The sequence below is a fragment of the Mastomys coucha genome, unplaced genomic scaffold (genome assembly GCF_008632895.1).
Source record: "Mastomys coucha isolate ucsf_1 unplaced genomic scaffold, UCSF_Mcou_1 pScaffold15, whole genome shotgun sequence".
Lineage (NCBI taxonomy): Eukaryota > Metazoa > Chordata > Mammalia > Rodentia > Muridae > Mastomys > Mastomys coucha.
Window position 1 is genome coordinate 28,865,266 of NW_022196897.1, and position 16,729 is coordinate 28,881,994.

At 37.1% G+C, this 16,729-nt stretch overlaps 1 protein-coding gene and 1 pseudogene across 7 annotated transcripts in view; one reads left to right on the top strand and one right to left on the bottom strand.

Moving 5' to 3' along the window:
• LOC116090126 overlaps positions 1-3,990 on the top strand; it is a 1,191,078-nt pseudogene extending 1,187,088 nt beyond the window's left edge.
• Lrp1b (LDL receptor related protein 1B) overlaps positions 1-16,729 on the bottom strand; it is a 1,939,581-nt gene that overhangs the window by 614,395 nt on the left and 1,308,457 nt on the right. For all 7 annotated transcript variants that reach the window (XM_031370139.1, XM_031370141.1, XM_031370138.1 and 4 more), the window contains 2 exons: positions 9,925-10,099; positions 9,111-9,205 (listed from right to left, as the gene is read on the bottom strand). In XM_031370139.1, coding sequence (XP_031225999.1) covers positions 9,111-9,205; positions 9,925-10,099 — 270 coding nt within the window. The remainder of the gene's footprint in view (positions 1-9,110; positions 9,206-9,924; positions 10,100-16,729) is intronic.

Genomic DNA, 16,729 nt, shown 5'->3' on the forward strand with positions numbered 1-16,729 from the left:
ATAGGATTGGCATAAATGAGGGATTATTGTAATAAAATCAGGTCTCTTTTTTTTATTTCCTGTGCTATGAAGCTAGTGTCAATAAGACAATAACTAGATCAATGAGTTAATTTCAGCCTATCGTTTCTTCGTGTGAGATAGCTCTAGTTGAGCTCTTAATCAAAGCCAAATGGATACAAGGGAGAGGAATCAGTCTGCAAAATAGTCCAATAGAAAGTTTAAGCCAAGTCTTTCCAATTTCTCCTTCCAATAAAAATATATTATTTATAATTTTCACACCATTCTTCCAAAAAACGGCCACATAGTAAATCTAGTAGCCTTGCCTGTTTCCTGTTCAAACATAAGCTGAAAATATATTTACTGAACATGTTCTCCTGTGCCAACCATTGAGCTGAGCTCATGACACAATGACAAACTAAACAGATTGTTCCCAAACGTTCTCTCCAGGTGACAGGAACAAGAGTTAAAAGGCAAAATAAATAACACTAACGATGTATTTTTGAAGAGGTTTCAGCCCTGTCAGGACCGTCAGAGAAGCACTGTGAAAGAAACCCTTGGTTTATTAGAAACAACAAATCAATCAAAGAGAATGGAAGACATCTGGGCAAAGGAAGCTGTCTGAGGAGGCAGCCTTAAGGCTAAGTGCCTAGCCAGCACAGAGAATCCCAAAGGGTTTCCACTGGTTCCACTGCTTTTTTAGTTTTAGATGATCAAGTATGAAGACGCTATCCTGATCTTCCTTGTTTGTCACCCAGACACTGTCGAAGCTTAAATTTGTCTTCTTTTTCCTACAAACTCCTTTTATAAGCATGCACAAAGTGTGGATTTGTCCAATCTCTTACCCTGTTATTCATTAAGATATAAATATCATCAAGCAGGTGCTATGTAGGCATCCAAGGTGCTTTCTGCACAGAAGATACTTTAAAACTGATACTGAAGAAGCATGAGATGAATGTGAAGATTTTAGCCAGCCTGTTTGTCTGCTGCCAGTGTGCCTGCCTCCCTGCCTTCCTCCCTACTCCCTTCCTTCCTTCCTTCCTCCCTCCCTCCCTCCTTCCTTCCTTTCTTCCTTCTTTCCTTCTTCCTTTCTTCCTTTCCTACATCATTCCTCCTTCCTTCCCTCCTTCCTTACTTTTTCTTTTCCTCTTTCTCCTTCCTTCCTTTTCCTCTTTTCTTTCTCTGATTTTTTCCTTTTTTCCTTTCATTCTATAAATTTCAATACATATATTTTTTCTGTGACTACTACTTACACTTTTTTGAACTGTTTCTTATTCTTATCTACTACTAAAAGAAACACATTTTATAATTTACATAACATTCAGAATTAATGTTAGCATATAAATAAAGCAAATAAAGTTAGCATATGATAAATTCAATATAATGCAATAATTTATTCTTCTACTTAGAAAGAATGTCTGGTAAATGCATTGTTGTTCAACTATCGTATAAGGTTAATATTATTTCTATATAAAATTGTGTTAAACCTCATGGAAATAAGTATTTAGCCTACCATACATCAGTGGTCACATTTGTAAATACACAAGTATGCAAACATGTGTGTATGCATATGGACAAGTGTGTGAATGGATAAAATAGAGTTTGTTTTCAAAACTTGTAAGTCTATTAATTATAGACCTGGGAGTTGCTGAGGAAGAATTTTGTAGATGTGCTTACGATTTTTAATCCACTAGCCTTTAAAAAAGGAGAAAACTCTCAAAACTAGGAATGATCTGGGAGACTACATTGAATGAATTATGCTATCTATAGGAAGAAATTCGAGCCTGACCTGCACATCCAACTCTTGCCTGATCACCTCTATACTGTCCTTCCTCACAGTCCACCAAGGGTTGTTAGCTATTCCTTCTTTCTAACCAGGCAGGCTCTGTGAAAATTTCTGACAATTACTTAATCAATCAAAGAATCTCTGTCTCCTCTGTCTGTCTGTCTGTCTGTGTCCCCCCCCCTCTCTCTCTCTCACACACACACACACACACACACATACACACACAAACATACACACACACACACACACACCTGAAAACACATAAGCTCTACATGCACAAAGAACAAAACAGTTGCATTATTTCTCTGCTAAAACTCTGAAAATTGTGGATCTGATGGGTGAAAAAAATAAGTGACATACAAATTTCCTTAATAAGGATATATTAATAATTTTAAAATAAGTTGAAAGTAGAAGTATCTATAAAAGAAAGGCTTAATTTTGTAAATGGCAGCCTAAGCCCAAATCATAGCTTGATGCCTATATGAATGTGGATTTACTGTTAGACTTCAGTACTATAACAGTAATACTACCAAAGATAAAATTGTCAAAGAAAAAAATATGATTGATACAAGCTAGATTTAGCTAAAAGTATATATCTTGCATATCCTGTGTGAGTCTCCCAGAATTATAAAAAGTATATATGGGGCTAGAGAGATGGCTCAGTGGTTAACTGGTCCTGAGTTCAATTCCCAGCAAGCACATAGTGGCTCACAACTATCTATAAAGTGACCTGATGCCCTCTTCGGCGTCTGAAGACAGCAACAGTGTATTTACATGCATAAAATAAATAAATACATCTTTAAAAATGTATATTTAATACCTTTTTAAAATTTTGTAGGTAATAAAATTACTCACTTGAGAAATTTCCTGAAAAAAAATACAAAAAAAAAAAACTGTTCAAAGGAAACATCAAATTATTACAAATTTCTTTTGTAAAAATCTTGCAGAATTCACTAAGAAATTATGTTAATGGTCCACATCTTAGCCAACTGACTAATTGAAGGACCTCTAGTAGCCTGTTCTCTAAGTTTTAGTTATCATTTCAACTTTGCCCCGCCCCCGATATATTACCAACACAAACATAAATTTTATTTTCTGTATCACTAAAACCAAAAAAAACTTAGATGTTTTAAAAGGCAGGGTAGTTTTGATCACATTTGAAGAAGCTGACATTCTCTGTCATAAGTACCCATTCATGACCATTATCCATAATTGACTACTAAGAAGGCTTTATGAAGTTTGATTTCTTTTTCACCACAATGATTTTAGCCTTGAGCATGCTACATATGTTTATTAATATTCTTATTTAAGGATTATACCATTTCAAGAGTTTTATACTATGACAAAGAATGATTTAATATTTCAGGGCATGTATGACCATGTCCTGTAGCATTAACTAAATATGGAATTGTTAGAGCATGAGATGTTGCCTAAGGAAACTGTTATTCCATGCAATCCCAGACTGGGGAGCAAAATCTCCATTTTATAGAAATCAGAATAATCCCCTTAAAAAGTAAGAGATTTATAAAAGTCATTCAAATTGTCAATAATTGTCAAAGCAATATGATAAACACAGACTTTTCTGGGTCCCTAAACATCATCTCAAACACTACATTACTCAAAGGATGCATCCATGGAAGTGTGGAAATTTTTAAAATGCTTTGTAGGATCTATGCTTCTTTTTTTTTTTTTTAAAGAGAATTAAATCGTTTATTGAGTACACATAATAATGGATGTTACAGAAGTTTCATTCCCACCTGTTATTTTATTCAATTTTGATATCGCATAGGGTGTGTCAACAACCATTTTATAACCAAATTGTGACCTTGCTTGGATGACCCTTTCAATGGTGAAACTTATTCAAAGTTACAACAGTAACTGGCAGTTTAACAACACCAATGTTTTTTGAAGACAATGGCTTCTCCACCCAAGCAACCATAAATAAATTCCAAATGGAACTTGGCACCACCCTGAAGGAATTCTAACTTCACACTGTTGGGGAAGTTTACCAAGATGGTTTCAGAGTAGACTAACTTTACACAGCACATTTTTTTTAAAAAGACACATTTATTCAGTGTCATGATCAGACTTACATTTAGCAATCAATAGCATGGGTGAAAAAGGTCTACAGTAAAACCTTTTGTTGGAATGCTTTACACTTTCCACAGAACAGAAACTAAGATAACCTGTTATACAGTTAGTCACAAATACAGTCCTGGAGTTTTTGCCTACACACATGAGCACTGTCTAAAACATGTCTTCTTTGTAGCCGCTAGGTCCTGCCACCACTGTGCTTGGCTGGGTTCACAAATCTGTTGAAACCTGCAGTTTTCCTGTCACTTCTCTGGTTCTCCTCTCCTGCTAAGCTTTGTTTCCTGGCATTATGTAATTAGAACCTCCTGCCACTGCCATAGCTACTGCTGCTGCTGGAACCTCCATAGCCACCTTGGTTTTGTGGTTTACCAAAGTACTGGCCTCCGCCACCATAAGGGCCAGAACTCCTGCCTCCAAAGTTCCCTCCCTTCATCGGTCCAAAATTTGAAGGCTGATTGTTGTATTTTCCAAAATCATCGTAGCTTCCACCACCTCCAAAATTGCTTCCACTACCACCGCAAAAGCCGCCTCCGCCTCCTCCTCCTCTGTTGTTATAGCTGTCATAGCTGCCACTCCCGCCATAGCCACTGCCCTGATTTCCACAACCCTGTCCACCACTTCCATAGCCTCTGCTTCCGTGTTTCTAAAGCTCCCTTTTGCTCCCGTTCTTAGGTGTTGAGGGTCGCAGGCTACTTAGTTTGCATTCACAGTCATGGACAGAGGTCTGTAATTTAGCAGCCTAGAATTGGTTCTCATGTGGCAGCTAGAGACAATCTCAGGCAGAGAAGTACAACTTAAAATTTTACAAGAGGGCTGTCTTGAAATTTTATTTTAGAGCAATTGTCAGAGACAAGAGTAACTGAAAGGAAGCAGGTATCCAGCATTTGTCATTTCACTGAAATTAGCATTCAGTGCATAGCATCTCCGAAAGCAAAGGCAAAGTGCAAATATAAACACTAACCTTCCCTCATTCACCTCTTCTCAACTTCACCATCTCTCACTGAGCATCCTTTACTTCACCTCTCCCATTTCAATCTCTCATTCAACCTTCTTTCCACTTTCCTTCCCTCTTCCTCTCCCTTCCCATTCACCCTTCCATTACAAATGTCCTTTGTAACATGCAAGCTTTTGTGGAAGTTTTACTTCGATATTTGAGTATGGGGCTCGCTATTGAGTATTAAAGGAGGCAACGTTTTCGATACTGAAACAGACACATAAATTAATATTTTGGTGTAACCCGTGATTCCCAAATTACAGTGTAAAGAAATGAGTTCACACCATAGCTCTCAGCCGGGCACATTCTGAACAGCCTCAGACAAGCTGCAGCTGAACCTCCCCAATCTGAAAGGATTGCTTTGTATAGGTCTGGCCCTTGTACATCTAATTTCCTTTGCTCCGATTTCTTCACAGAAGGATTTGCATTTCAATCTGCCCCAGATTTCTAACACTAGCCTATATTTCAACTGTGGACAAATCTCAAAACAAATAGTACGAAGAAAAGAGGTAGTGACTATGGCGTTTACACCAGGCAGAATGTCTTAGGCCCTATGAAAGGCATTACTTCAAATCCCTAGGATACTGTTCCTATTTTAAGTTTTTACAATTAAGAATAAACTGCTTCAAGTCAGTGTATTTCCATATTTTTAAAATGTAAATAACTATTGATGAAAAACTTCAGGTTATATTATTTTCTCAATTTAAACATATTCTATATACAAGTCAAAGTCAAACTATGGTTTTCTATTTTCTATTTTATAATTTTTATATTTAATGTAAAAGCAAAGTCAAATGATGTCTTTTTTAAGGGAACTTTGAAATTACAAGAAAATGTTATAATTCATGCTTCAAAAGGATAAAAATGTAAGGAGAAATAAAAAGAAATAGGAGGGTTAAGAAACTATATCAATCCACACACATTTACCAGCTACATCTTCTCTTCTAAACACTTTTTTAGAGATTTCATAGATGTTTTATAGGAATAGCTCAAGAACATTAGCACTTTGGTTTGATTTTTTTTAATGGAGTGTTTAAAATGATGCCCAAATTTTCCTACCAAAAGGACTTGTTTCTCTGTCTCAATGACAAAAGTCTTACCTCCTTGCCTCTGATGTAGTTCAGAGAAAATATGATGAATTGACATATCAATTACGTCTAGGAAAAATCATCCAAGGAACTCAAAATTTCTTTTCAATGGACCCTTAACCTATTTTGTCCTTTGTGAAGCAAGCTATCCATTCATACTGCTTGGTGACACTTATCCTTCATGGGACAAGGTGGGGCAAATCTGATCACTACAAACTGGAAACTTGTTTACAGTGAATTCAAATAAATAGACTCTGAAGAAAACTTTTCTTATGTCTCATATATCCCATCTGCATATATCTGTTAAAGATGACTCTGCACAGCACTGCTGTAGCACAGGTACTCCTTGGTGCACATTCCTCCATAATTAACTGTTCTTTTATTTATTTTTAAGGTAAGTATCATGGTTGATCATTTCTTTGGGCTTAATGCTCACTGGAAGATGCACGTGATCATGTAAATTTAGCCGAACCTTTACAAATCTCTCTTCTTAATTAGCTCTCGTGCTACATAGGATCCTATAACTAACCGAAGGATCCTTAAGAATTTAGTAGGCTTGTTTCTGCATCTACTGTTCTGTTCCTTTAATCTATATGTTGGCTTGTGTGTCACTACCATACAGTTTTGTGATTATAGCTGTATGCCATAGGTCAGGATTGGACACAGTGATTTATCAACTCTGCCCTTCCTGCTAGAATTGCTGGGACTATTTGGGGACATTTTATGCTTCCATGAAAATTCTCAGATTGACTATTTTAGTACTATGAAGAACATAATGGGGATTTTGATGGGGGAGTATATTAAATATGTAGATCGCTTCTGAAATATATTTATTTTTATATTAAGTCATCAATAAATATGAGAAATTTATCTATCTTTCAATCTTTTTGAATTTCTTTTTTGAGGGTTGTAACATTGAGTTCTCTCATAGCTTGTGTTAGGTTTGCCTACCACATGCTAAATAAGAACTTTCTACTAAGCTAAGTTCCCAGATCAGCGGCTGACTGCCATATGTTGGTTTTGTATCTAGCTATTTTGATAAAGCTATATTACATTTTTTAAGAGTGTATTTTGGTGGAGTTGTGAGGTTCTTTTTGGTGTTGAAACATATTTCCTCTACAGCATATACTGGGAAACAAACAGCCTTTTCAACAAACATTGCAACTAGACAGCCACATGCAAAAGACCTATATCTCATCCTTATCTCTACTCTGTAAAATGAACTCAAAATGTATCAGAGATATTGAGGAAGACCTGGAATTCTGAAACATCTTGAAGAAAGCAAAAGTAAAACATCAAGTTAGGTCTGGACAAGGGCCTTCTGAAACGGAAATAAGCTTGAGAATTGACAAGTCGGATTGATGAAATTAGAAAACTTTTTCATACCAGAGGAAGTAACTGCCAGAATGAAGACACAGCTACACATTGGAAGAAAGTGTTTGCCAACTACATGTTGGACAGAGCTTACTGTATAGAATATATAAATAACTTCAAAAATTGAGCATCTAACAAGAAGCAAAACTATCTAGTCGATACATGACCTAATGAATTGAATTGAAGTGATCAGGAGAAGAAATAGAAACTACCAACAAACAATGGAAAAAAGTGTTCAACATCCTTAATCATGGGAGAGATGCAAATTTAATTTAGGAGCTGGGGAGATGGCTCAGCCAGGAAAGTATTTGATGCATACACATAAAGGCCTGGATTCAATACCCAGCACCCATGTAAAAAGCCAGGTATAGTGATATCCCCATGTAATCGGAGAGATGAGGAAAGCCAGGAAGAGCCTAGGGCATCTTTAGCATTCAGCCTGATATGCACAAAAATCCTCAGATCTTAATCGAAGACACAAAGTGAACAATTTCAAAAGAGTCATACCTGAGGTTGTTCTCCACCCACCAGATTTACATGAACATATGAACATATAGTTATCTATCCCCTCAGACATGAACATGCTCATCCATATACAAATATACAGTCAAAGTAAATAATAATCAACTAAAGGAAGAAGAGGAGGAGGAAGAGGAAGAGGAAGAGAAGGAGGAGGAGGAAGGAACCCTACTGCTGAGCATGTACCTGAAGGACTTTAAGTCAGCATAGTCTGGAGACACTTGCATTTGTGTTTATACATAGTTTACACAACTCACACTAGCAAAGACAGGAATTAGGTCAGAGGTTCATCAGTAGATAAACTGATAAAAAATGATACATATATAGAACAGAATTTTATTCAGGTTTTATGGCTTTAATCATGACACCTTCATGAAAACAGATAGTACCCAAAATCATACTGTAACGTGAAACAGGCCACATTAAAAAAAATACATATTACATTTTCTTCCATATGTGGAGTCTATATTTAAATATCTTTATGTGGGTCTGAAATGAAAATAGAAAAGTGTCTATGAGAAGAAAGGAATTGACCTAAAGGGGCATGTTCTTTTGTCATCTTGTCACAAGCTAGTGCTATTTGAGAAGATGCTCGCCACTAGACTGGCCCCTGGGCAAGCCTGTGGTAAGTTTTATTAATTAGAAATTGATATGGGAGGATCTGGCCATTTTGGGTGGTGTGTCACTCCTGAGCAGGTAGTCCTAAGGTGCTATAAGAAAGTAAAATGGACAAGTCTTACAGATCAAGCTAATAAGAAACACACTTTAATGGTTGTTGCATCAGTTCCTACCTCCATGATCCTGTCTTGAGTTCTTGCTTTAATGTCCTTTGATGATGGACTGGGACAGGGAGTTTAAGTGAAATATCGCCTTTCCTCCCTAAGTTGCTTATGGCCCTGGTTTTGGTTGCAACACTAGAAACCCTAACTGGGATAAGAGGGAAGGATACTCTAACAAAATACACATTGCATGAAAACAGAGGGGATTATCTGGGGGGACAGTGACAGAGTTGGGAAGGGAGATAAGCAAATGAAAGCAAGCAAATATAATAACATGCACACATGAGCTGCCTCAGAGATGCCCAGACAGTGTGTGGCTAATGAAAAGCATCTCACAAAGAGAAAACAGATTGCTTGGAACCAATTGTTGCTGACTTAATTTATATTACTGGTCTGTAATCTTTTCTGGGTTTAGTTCAACTCATGGAGGTGTATCACATTAAACTTGTTACTATTAACTAAAATAAAAAAGTACTTACCAATTGGTTCCTTTTGGTTCTGAAATAGAATCTTGCTGTTACTTCCATCCATATTTGCCATGTTTATTGTATTTCCATCTGTCCAGTACAGTTTCCTTAATTCAAAATATATGGATTAACATATTACATGCAGGTCCATTTATTGAAAAGAAGCATATGTCAAAGATTAAAGTAAAAAAAAAAAAAAAACCCTTCTAGGCTCAGACTTTTCCAAAAGATATGTTGGTCCCCTGTGTGTTCACCTAGGAAGAAAGCAGCTCTTTGCTTGTACCTCTCCTTGAAAGACATTTATCTATTCTCATTTTCCTTCCACATTCCAGTCTAATGCATAGCCAAGGTTAAAGCGAGCTACTTTCATTTTGTCCTTCATCAAAACCAAATCCTCTTGGCTAAGAAGGAATTACATGCTATAGATGGGAAGAAACTCATTTCAACCCTCCCTCCTGGGAGCTTTGGTACTACCCAGCTTCTGTGACTCACCAGGGACAAAGGCCCAAGAACTCTGCAGTGACCATGCAGTAAGGGAATATTACAAACCACCATTCAAGACAAAACCGATTTTTTCCCCACAACTCTTTTTGTTCTTAACTCCCCTTCCCTAGAAACACCTGCTAAAGAGATCTTATAAATTGAATTTCATCTGGATAAGAATCTCTATCCAGGACTCTGAATCTCTTATAATTTCTATCCTCACATTTACTTTTTCACTCCATCCTCCATATATGCATCATCTGAATTAAACATTTTTTTATGTAAAATATAAAGTAAAGTTCAAAATGTTGTATAATATTTTTTAAAAAAAATCATACTTTACCCTCTGACTGGGTGGGCTGCCAGACACTGCGGCTTATCGATTCCATGGATAATTGAGGTTTTCAAAGAGCCATCTAATCTTGCCACGTTAATTTGTGTTTCATCAAATTCTGAGCTAATCCAGTATAAATTACGTGAAACCCAGTCCACTGCTAACCCTCTGATACTCTGAATATCTGTAAAACAGGATAAAGAAAATGGAGAGTTACTGAGGGTTCACATTCTCCTGCCTCTTCAGGTAAGTTATTTTCTGTCTAAGGGAAAACCTAATTTACACTTTAATTTGTCAGCTAAAATTGTGGAAGATTGTAATCTCATTCCTTTATCAACACTTCTTAAGGCATGTATAATCATTAATGTCTAACGGCTGAGGCATTAGGAAACCTGAAGAAACAATTATCATTAAAATTAGAATAACAATCAATGATTCACCAGTGAACCCTTGCAAGACATCAGGGAAGTCTTGTGGGCTGAGGTGACCAAGGTTTAAAGAAAAAATAGCTCCTGCACTTAATAGCACAAGTACATCTACTTAGGAGAAAGTATTGCATCTCACTAACAAATGGGCTATTTGATGTTTAACTGCTCATTTGTTACTTATATGAAATAAAATAGTTCAACTTTCATCAAAACCGGTACAGTTGAACACTTTTCAACACGGATAATTAACAAGAATTTAATGGAATCTGAGAACAAAACTAAAATCATTTTAACATTACTCCAAATGTGGGTTCTACAGTAATGTTGGAAACCTAATTAAGTGTGGATCCAGTACCACTAAAGATAATGTGTCTGGACTGCTTTTCTTTGATTAGTGAATTGGGCATCTTGAAAAACAAGTGTGGGGATGCATATTAAATAGTAGGACACTATAAAAGGAGATTCATTGCAAGGTGAGCTGTCAGAAATTATGGAATTTAGTAAAGTATAGTAGGGCTGTTTTAGTACCTATGTGTGGCATTTCACAGTGCAAACCTGGGACTTGTCTTTTTTTTTTGTATTTTGTCATTTTCTAATATTTGGTACTTCAAGGGTTCTTTACTCATCATTCCCTTAGCCTTTCACTGGACCTGTGAAAGCGCTGAATGTTCCGTGGCTGTGGCAAGGGTGGAGGTCCCGAGGGTTTCGGTGGTTCTCAGGCATGGGCTGTCTGCAGTACTGATCAGCTCCTACTTAACACCAACGAAATCAATACATCTTCTGGTTCATGGGGAGCTAGCAAACTAGGTTGTTTTTTTTTTTATTTTTTATTTTGTTGTTTTAATTAAAAACTGGAAAACTTCAGACTTATAAAACTTGCTAACCGAGCAGGATATGGCCAGGAGTCTAGTAATTGTACTGGAGCTGTGGAGCACTGTAAGGAGCAGGCCTGTAGCAAGACTTGCTCCACCTTGTAATAGGAAATGTTTGGAAGTTGTTTTGAAATAAGTTATTTGCAGTGAGTTGTTTTGATGTATTAGTTATCTAGAATAATATATGAAAGATGTTTTGCCAAAATGAGAGATATTAGAAGTATACACTTGTGCAGAAAATTTTCCATAGAAAAGTAAACAACTTGAGAAGATAACCAGATGCGAGTGGTTATCTAAACCCTGCTTCAGTGTGAGGTCAAAAGTAGCTTAAAGATGCAGCTAGGAGACAAGCTGGCATCCCCCGCTCTTGGTAGCCATGACCGCTTAATGTGACCCTCCTGAGCCTCCAAGATTGCCACAACGACCAGAGACCATCCAAGACCGCCAGAGACTTCGAGGGCAAGTAATCTTCGTGGTCAAACATTGACTACAGTCAAACATTTCCTTCGTGGTCAAGTATAACCCCCCGGCCGAGAGATAGCTGGACCTGCTGGACATCAACTACTTTCGGTTTGTCCGAGAACACCATGCCCTGCCTCAGAGATAGCTGAGCCTGCTTCCAGAGACTCCTGAGTGAAGGAGCTCTGTCGCCATCCTTCCCAGCGGGAAGTGCCATTTGGCCCTTGCTGGCGACAAGCACAGAGGTGGCCCTACTGTGTGATTACTATATTTACAAGACAAGAAAGCATTTCCTCAGTCGGCATGGTTCTTTACAGTGCTAGGTCACATCCTTAACCCGCACCTTCTGTAGAGTTCCCTCCTGATTCTCACTGATAAGCTGCTGCCTTGATAAACTGAATGTGCACTTCCTTCACTGCACAATCTCATACTTATGTTTTGTTTGTGAGACAAAAATAACACAACACCTCACTGAAGTTAGACTTTTTCTTCTCATTCAGAGTGCACTTCCTTCTGCCCCACCCTCTGGAGTTCACTGGCTGCAGAGAGGCGGTACTATAAGGAGAGGTTTCTGTTCATGCTCCAACCCTGTGGGCCTGGTTCTTTGTTACCAGTATCTGTTATATAGATTTTTTTCCAGCATCTCTGCTCACTTTAACCTAAGGCAACTCACAAATGACATAAAAGATTTCTCAGAATCCTTTAGAGGATGTAACGTTCTACCAGAAGTTATGCTTTTTATTTCTGATGCTCAAAATATTTTAAATTATTTTACTAATTGGACCAAAAATATGGCCTTCTTTAACTTTAAAGCAAAACTAAGTATGTATTATCAATATATATTTCCAATATATTAAACATTTCCTGAGACATACACAGCATACAATGAACATACATGTTTGTAATGACTTAGTGAACTTATCAACTACAATCTGGAATTTTAAGGACATGTCAATACTCAGGTATACGGTTGAAATGTGTGGCCGTGTTTATATTTTAGTACTTATCTGTGTAACCTCAGTCAGAACTTTGCATCCTTTAGATGGTTTGGGAAGAAAGTGGCACTTTGCATTATCAGTTTGACAGTTGAAATCAAAGTTGTGTGGGTTTTTTTCTATAACTAAAACTCAGACTCACTACTTTAGAGAACTCTATAAGGTGCCTATTAAGGACATAAAGAAAAATAGTTAAAAATAAAAAGGAAAAAAGATTATCTTTCTCCCCATCAATAAAAATACTGAAACAATATATTTCAAATTGTAAAATCTGTTTTGTTTTGTTTTTTAGTTAGATCACACCAAAACCTCTGAGCAAGTTTCTCAGATAACTCATCTTTGCATTGTTTTGGGGAAACAAACCTACTTACTTGAAATAACACCGATGATATATTCCTCAAAGCCCTTCATTGTCAGAAATTGTTTCGGTGCATGATAAATGTATTTCCAAATGTATGTCAAAATCATAATATAGATAGGTGAATGTCTGCATGTTAAACACACACACACACACATACACACACCAAGTACTTGTCAGCTAAATCTATAAAAGCAAGCATATAGGAGTTGAGAAGTAGCAATCATCAAGACAAAATCCATAGAGAGAATCTTTACTTTTTGAGCTATTTGCTGCTTGGTCTAAAATGGCTCATTAGTGGGAGAACAAGCCTGAATGAATCACAAGATTGCTAGAAAGATTTTACATATCACTAGTATGTATCATTAGTGATACGTGTGTGGGAAAATCATTCTTGTCTTAAAAGAACAAATTTTTTAAAAAAATTAACATCTTAATCTAGATTTTTCTATTATTTCTTTAGATATATTAAAGTATCAGAATATCTCCATGTGATTAGTCCCCAACTAGTCAGTTCTCTTTCTAAGTAAGATACTCTGTCTGAAGATATATGGTGGGAAGTTATGTGTTAGCCTCTACACATGCAAATGCATACTCATCTGTGTAGGCCACCATACATACAAAAATACATATGACACATGAAAACACACCTCACACATATGAAATATCAGTTACTAAAAGAAACACGCTTACCTCTTCCTGCTCACTTCTGCACTAGGACTTCCAAACTCTGTTGACGTTTCTGTCATTTGAACCTCTTAGTTGTATCATAACTTTTGTATAATGCCCAAATTCTGTCCCCTTCTTTACATGTCTCAGAGTTCTAAGCTAATATTTGTTTTCATTTTTTACTTTTGGGGGAATAATTTCCAGCAAACAATGCTGGTCTTTAATTTCGAATCCTTCTGCTGATGTATAGTACTCAGCAAGCAGCAGTTGTGGGCATCATTATGGCTGCCTATATTTTTTCTATATCACAGATATTAATATTATTCCACCAGAAAAACTTTCTCAGTAAATATGGGAAATGGAACATTCTGGCCAGATATGAGTTAACAGAAGAAATCACACAGTAGTCGCTAAGATTTCTACTGTTTTCAAGGTCCAGAAAGCACTGTTATTATGGACCAGTGAGCATCATTTGAATTCGCTCTGAAACTATTTTAAAATTATTATTATCATTTTCAAACCATTATTACACTTAATAATTTGCAATACAGAGAGAGGAAAATCTTACTTCACACTGAAAAAAATAATTACTACAGAAGTGAATAATATTTCAAACATGAATGGACAATTCTTAAATAAATTCAATTAGATTCAAAATTAATTGAGAATTACATGTTGAGATAAACATGATACCTCCGGCACTGTGGAGGCTGAGGCAGGAGAATGAGCAGTTTGAGTACACCAGAAACATCAAGCTCCTTTGCCAATAACAACGAGAGTCTACTGAAAATGATGCACGCTTCCATAAACCCACCACTGTGTGTTTAAAACTCTTTGCTCACATTTCTGATAAAAAAAAAACCTTTGGAAGGAGAAAACACAACAGATGCACTTCATCAAGTTACCACCAAAAGATTTGCAGAGAATACCGAATATATAGGATTCATATGCTGTAAGAAATTTGAAAAAACACGTGTTTGAAGCAAAACCTTGGGTTTTTTTCTCCCTCAAATTCATTAATTTTTTAAAAGGAAAGAAATGGGGAGTAGAGGTAACACCTGTCTGTCTAATAGTCTGAAAACAGATTCTGGTGCAAATGAAGCTCTAATACTTCCTAGAGTGCTTTGGCTATATACATGTAAGAAATTTGGATTAGTTTCCTTCTGCTCCCTGAGCTTGCCTGTGTTCTGCCTTCTCTGTAGAATATCATGCCAGTACTATGGGGGCTATCCTGAATCTCTTCCTCCATTTCTTATCATAAGGAAAATACTTGTCCAGATACTAAAATACTATGGACAGAAACCTGTTCCTTAATGTTTGTAAACTGTATTTTAGTTGTATGCACGTTTCAGAGATTTGAAAGAGGGATACTCATATTCTTGATAAAGGCCTTGAACTCCTTCCTGAACTCTGGAGGAGGATCATTTCAGTGAGCATAATCACATGTTCAGGCCAGTTACACATTTTACATCTAGTCCTCATTTTAAAAGAATCTGTAGAAAAAGAAAATCATCATAGTAGTTCCTTTTACTTTCCTTTGAGTTGGAGATAGATATGACCAATTAGGAATATTAATTTGGTAAGCTGTTTTAACTTCTAAGATGAGACGAAGTGTTCTAAATACAGGGAGAAGTCAGTTATCAGACTTGTGCCGCCCCTGTGTACACCTGAAGCTCCTGAAAGGATATGGTTTGAGAAGCTGTTACCTGTAAACTTGTATTGCTCTAAGTAAGCACTTACATCTTAAGAACTAAATATCCCTAACTCCAGAGCTATCTCGCTTTACAGAAGAGGAAATGAAGGGGGAGTAGATTTGGATTAGAGGGGAAGTTCTGGGAGACAATCAGGATCAGGTGTTGGAGGAGGGAGAGAATACTGGGAGAAATTACTAGAACTGGGGGAGGGTATTTCAGGAGTGAGATAGAAACCTAGAGAAATGGAAACTCCATGAAACCTACAAGAATAACCCTAGCAAAGATTCTTAGTAATAAGGGACAAGAGGCCTGAAAAACCCGTCTTCTGTAATATGGCAAGGCCTCAAGTAGAGGGACCAACCCAGACAAAACCTTTGACTTAGACCTACACTTTGTTCTCTCTATAGAGAATTATGGAACTCTGGAGGGTAATCATCATCGTCAGAGAGGCCAGAGACTTTATCAAGCAACTGATAGGAGCAGACACAGAGTCTGAGAGCCACACACTAGGCAAAGCTCCAGAGTCCCAAGGAGGAGGAGGGAGGACCAGAGGAAATAGAGGGGTCAAGGAGACAATAAGAACATGGCCCACAGAATCATCTGCCTGGGACTCATGAAAGCTTGCAGAGATCTGAGAGTCTGTAGGAGTCTAACCTAGGTAGGTTCTCTGCATGTATGTTATGGGCTGAGTAGCTTGGTGTTCTTGAGGGATTTCTAACAGTGAGAGAGGGGGCTGTCTCTGATTCTTTTGCCTACTTATGGGAAACTAAAGCTCCTACTCAGTTTCCTTTTCCAGCCTTGTTGTGATGGAATGTGTCTGGTCTTCTGTAGCTTGTTTTGGAATGCTTGATGTATGTTCTTTGGAGAGGCCTGTTTGGCTAAGGAGAGGCAAGGGAAGATGGAGATATGAGGGAGAGGAAATGTGTGGGACAGAACTTGGGGAGAGAGGAAGAAGAATCTGCAGTTGGGATGTAATATATGATGGAAGAACAAAAATTAAACCCTTAGTATTAATCTTCTAAAAATGAAGATATTAAATAAGATAAAAAAGGAAACAAACAATTCTCAAACACAGTTTGATTCAAAATTTGCAGTATTTTTCAGAGCAATGGTCCTTTATGTAGTGTATAGGAAGAAAGATTACTCTGCCTTTCAGTCCTTCTAAAATGCCTGTGTTAAGTGCAGAGGGCCTACAGTTGCAGGAAAAACTGTTCTGGTTTCAACCACAGTGAATTGTGTTCTGTGAAGATTCATTCACTGAACTGGAGACAGATACAAAATAAGACAGCCAACATAGAGGCAAGTAATATATCAATACAGTATTAAATATTTAGAGTTA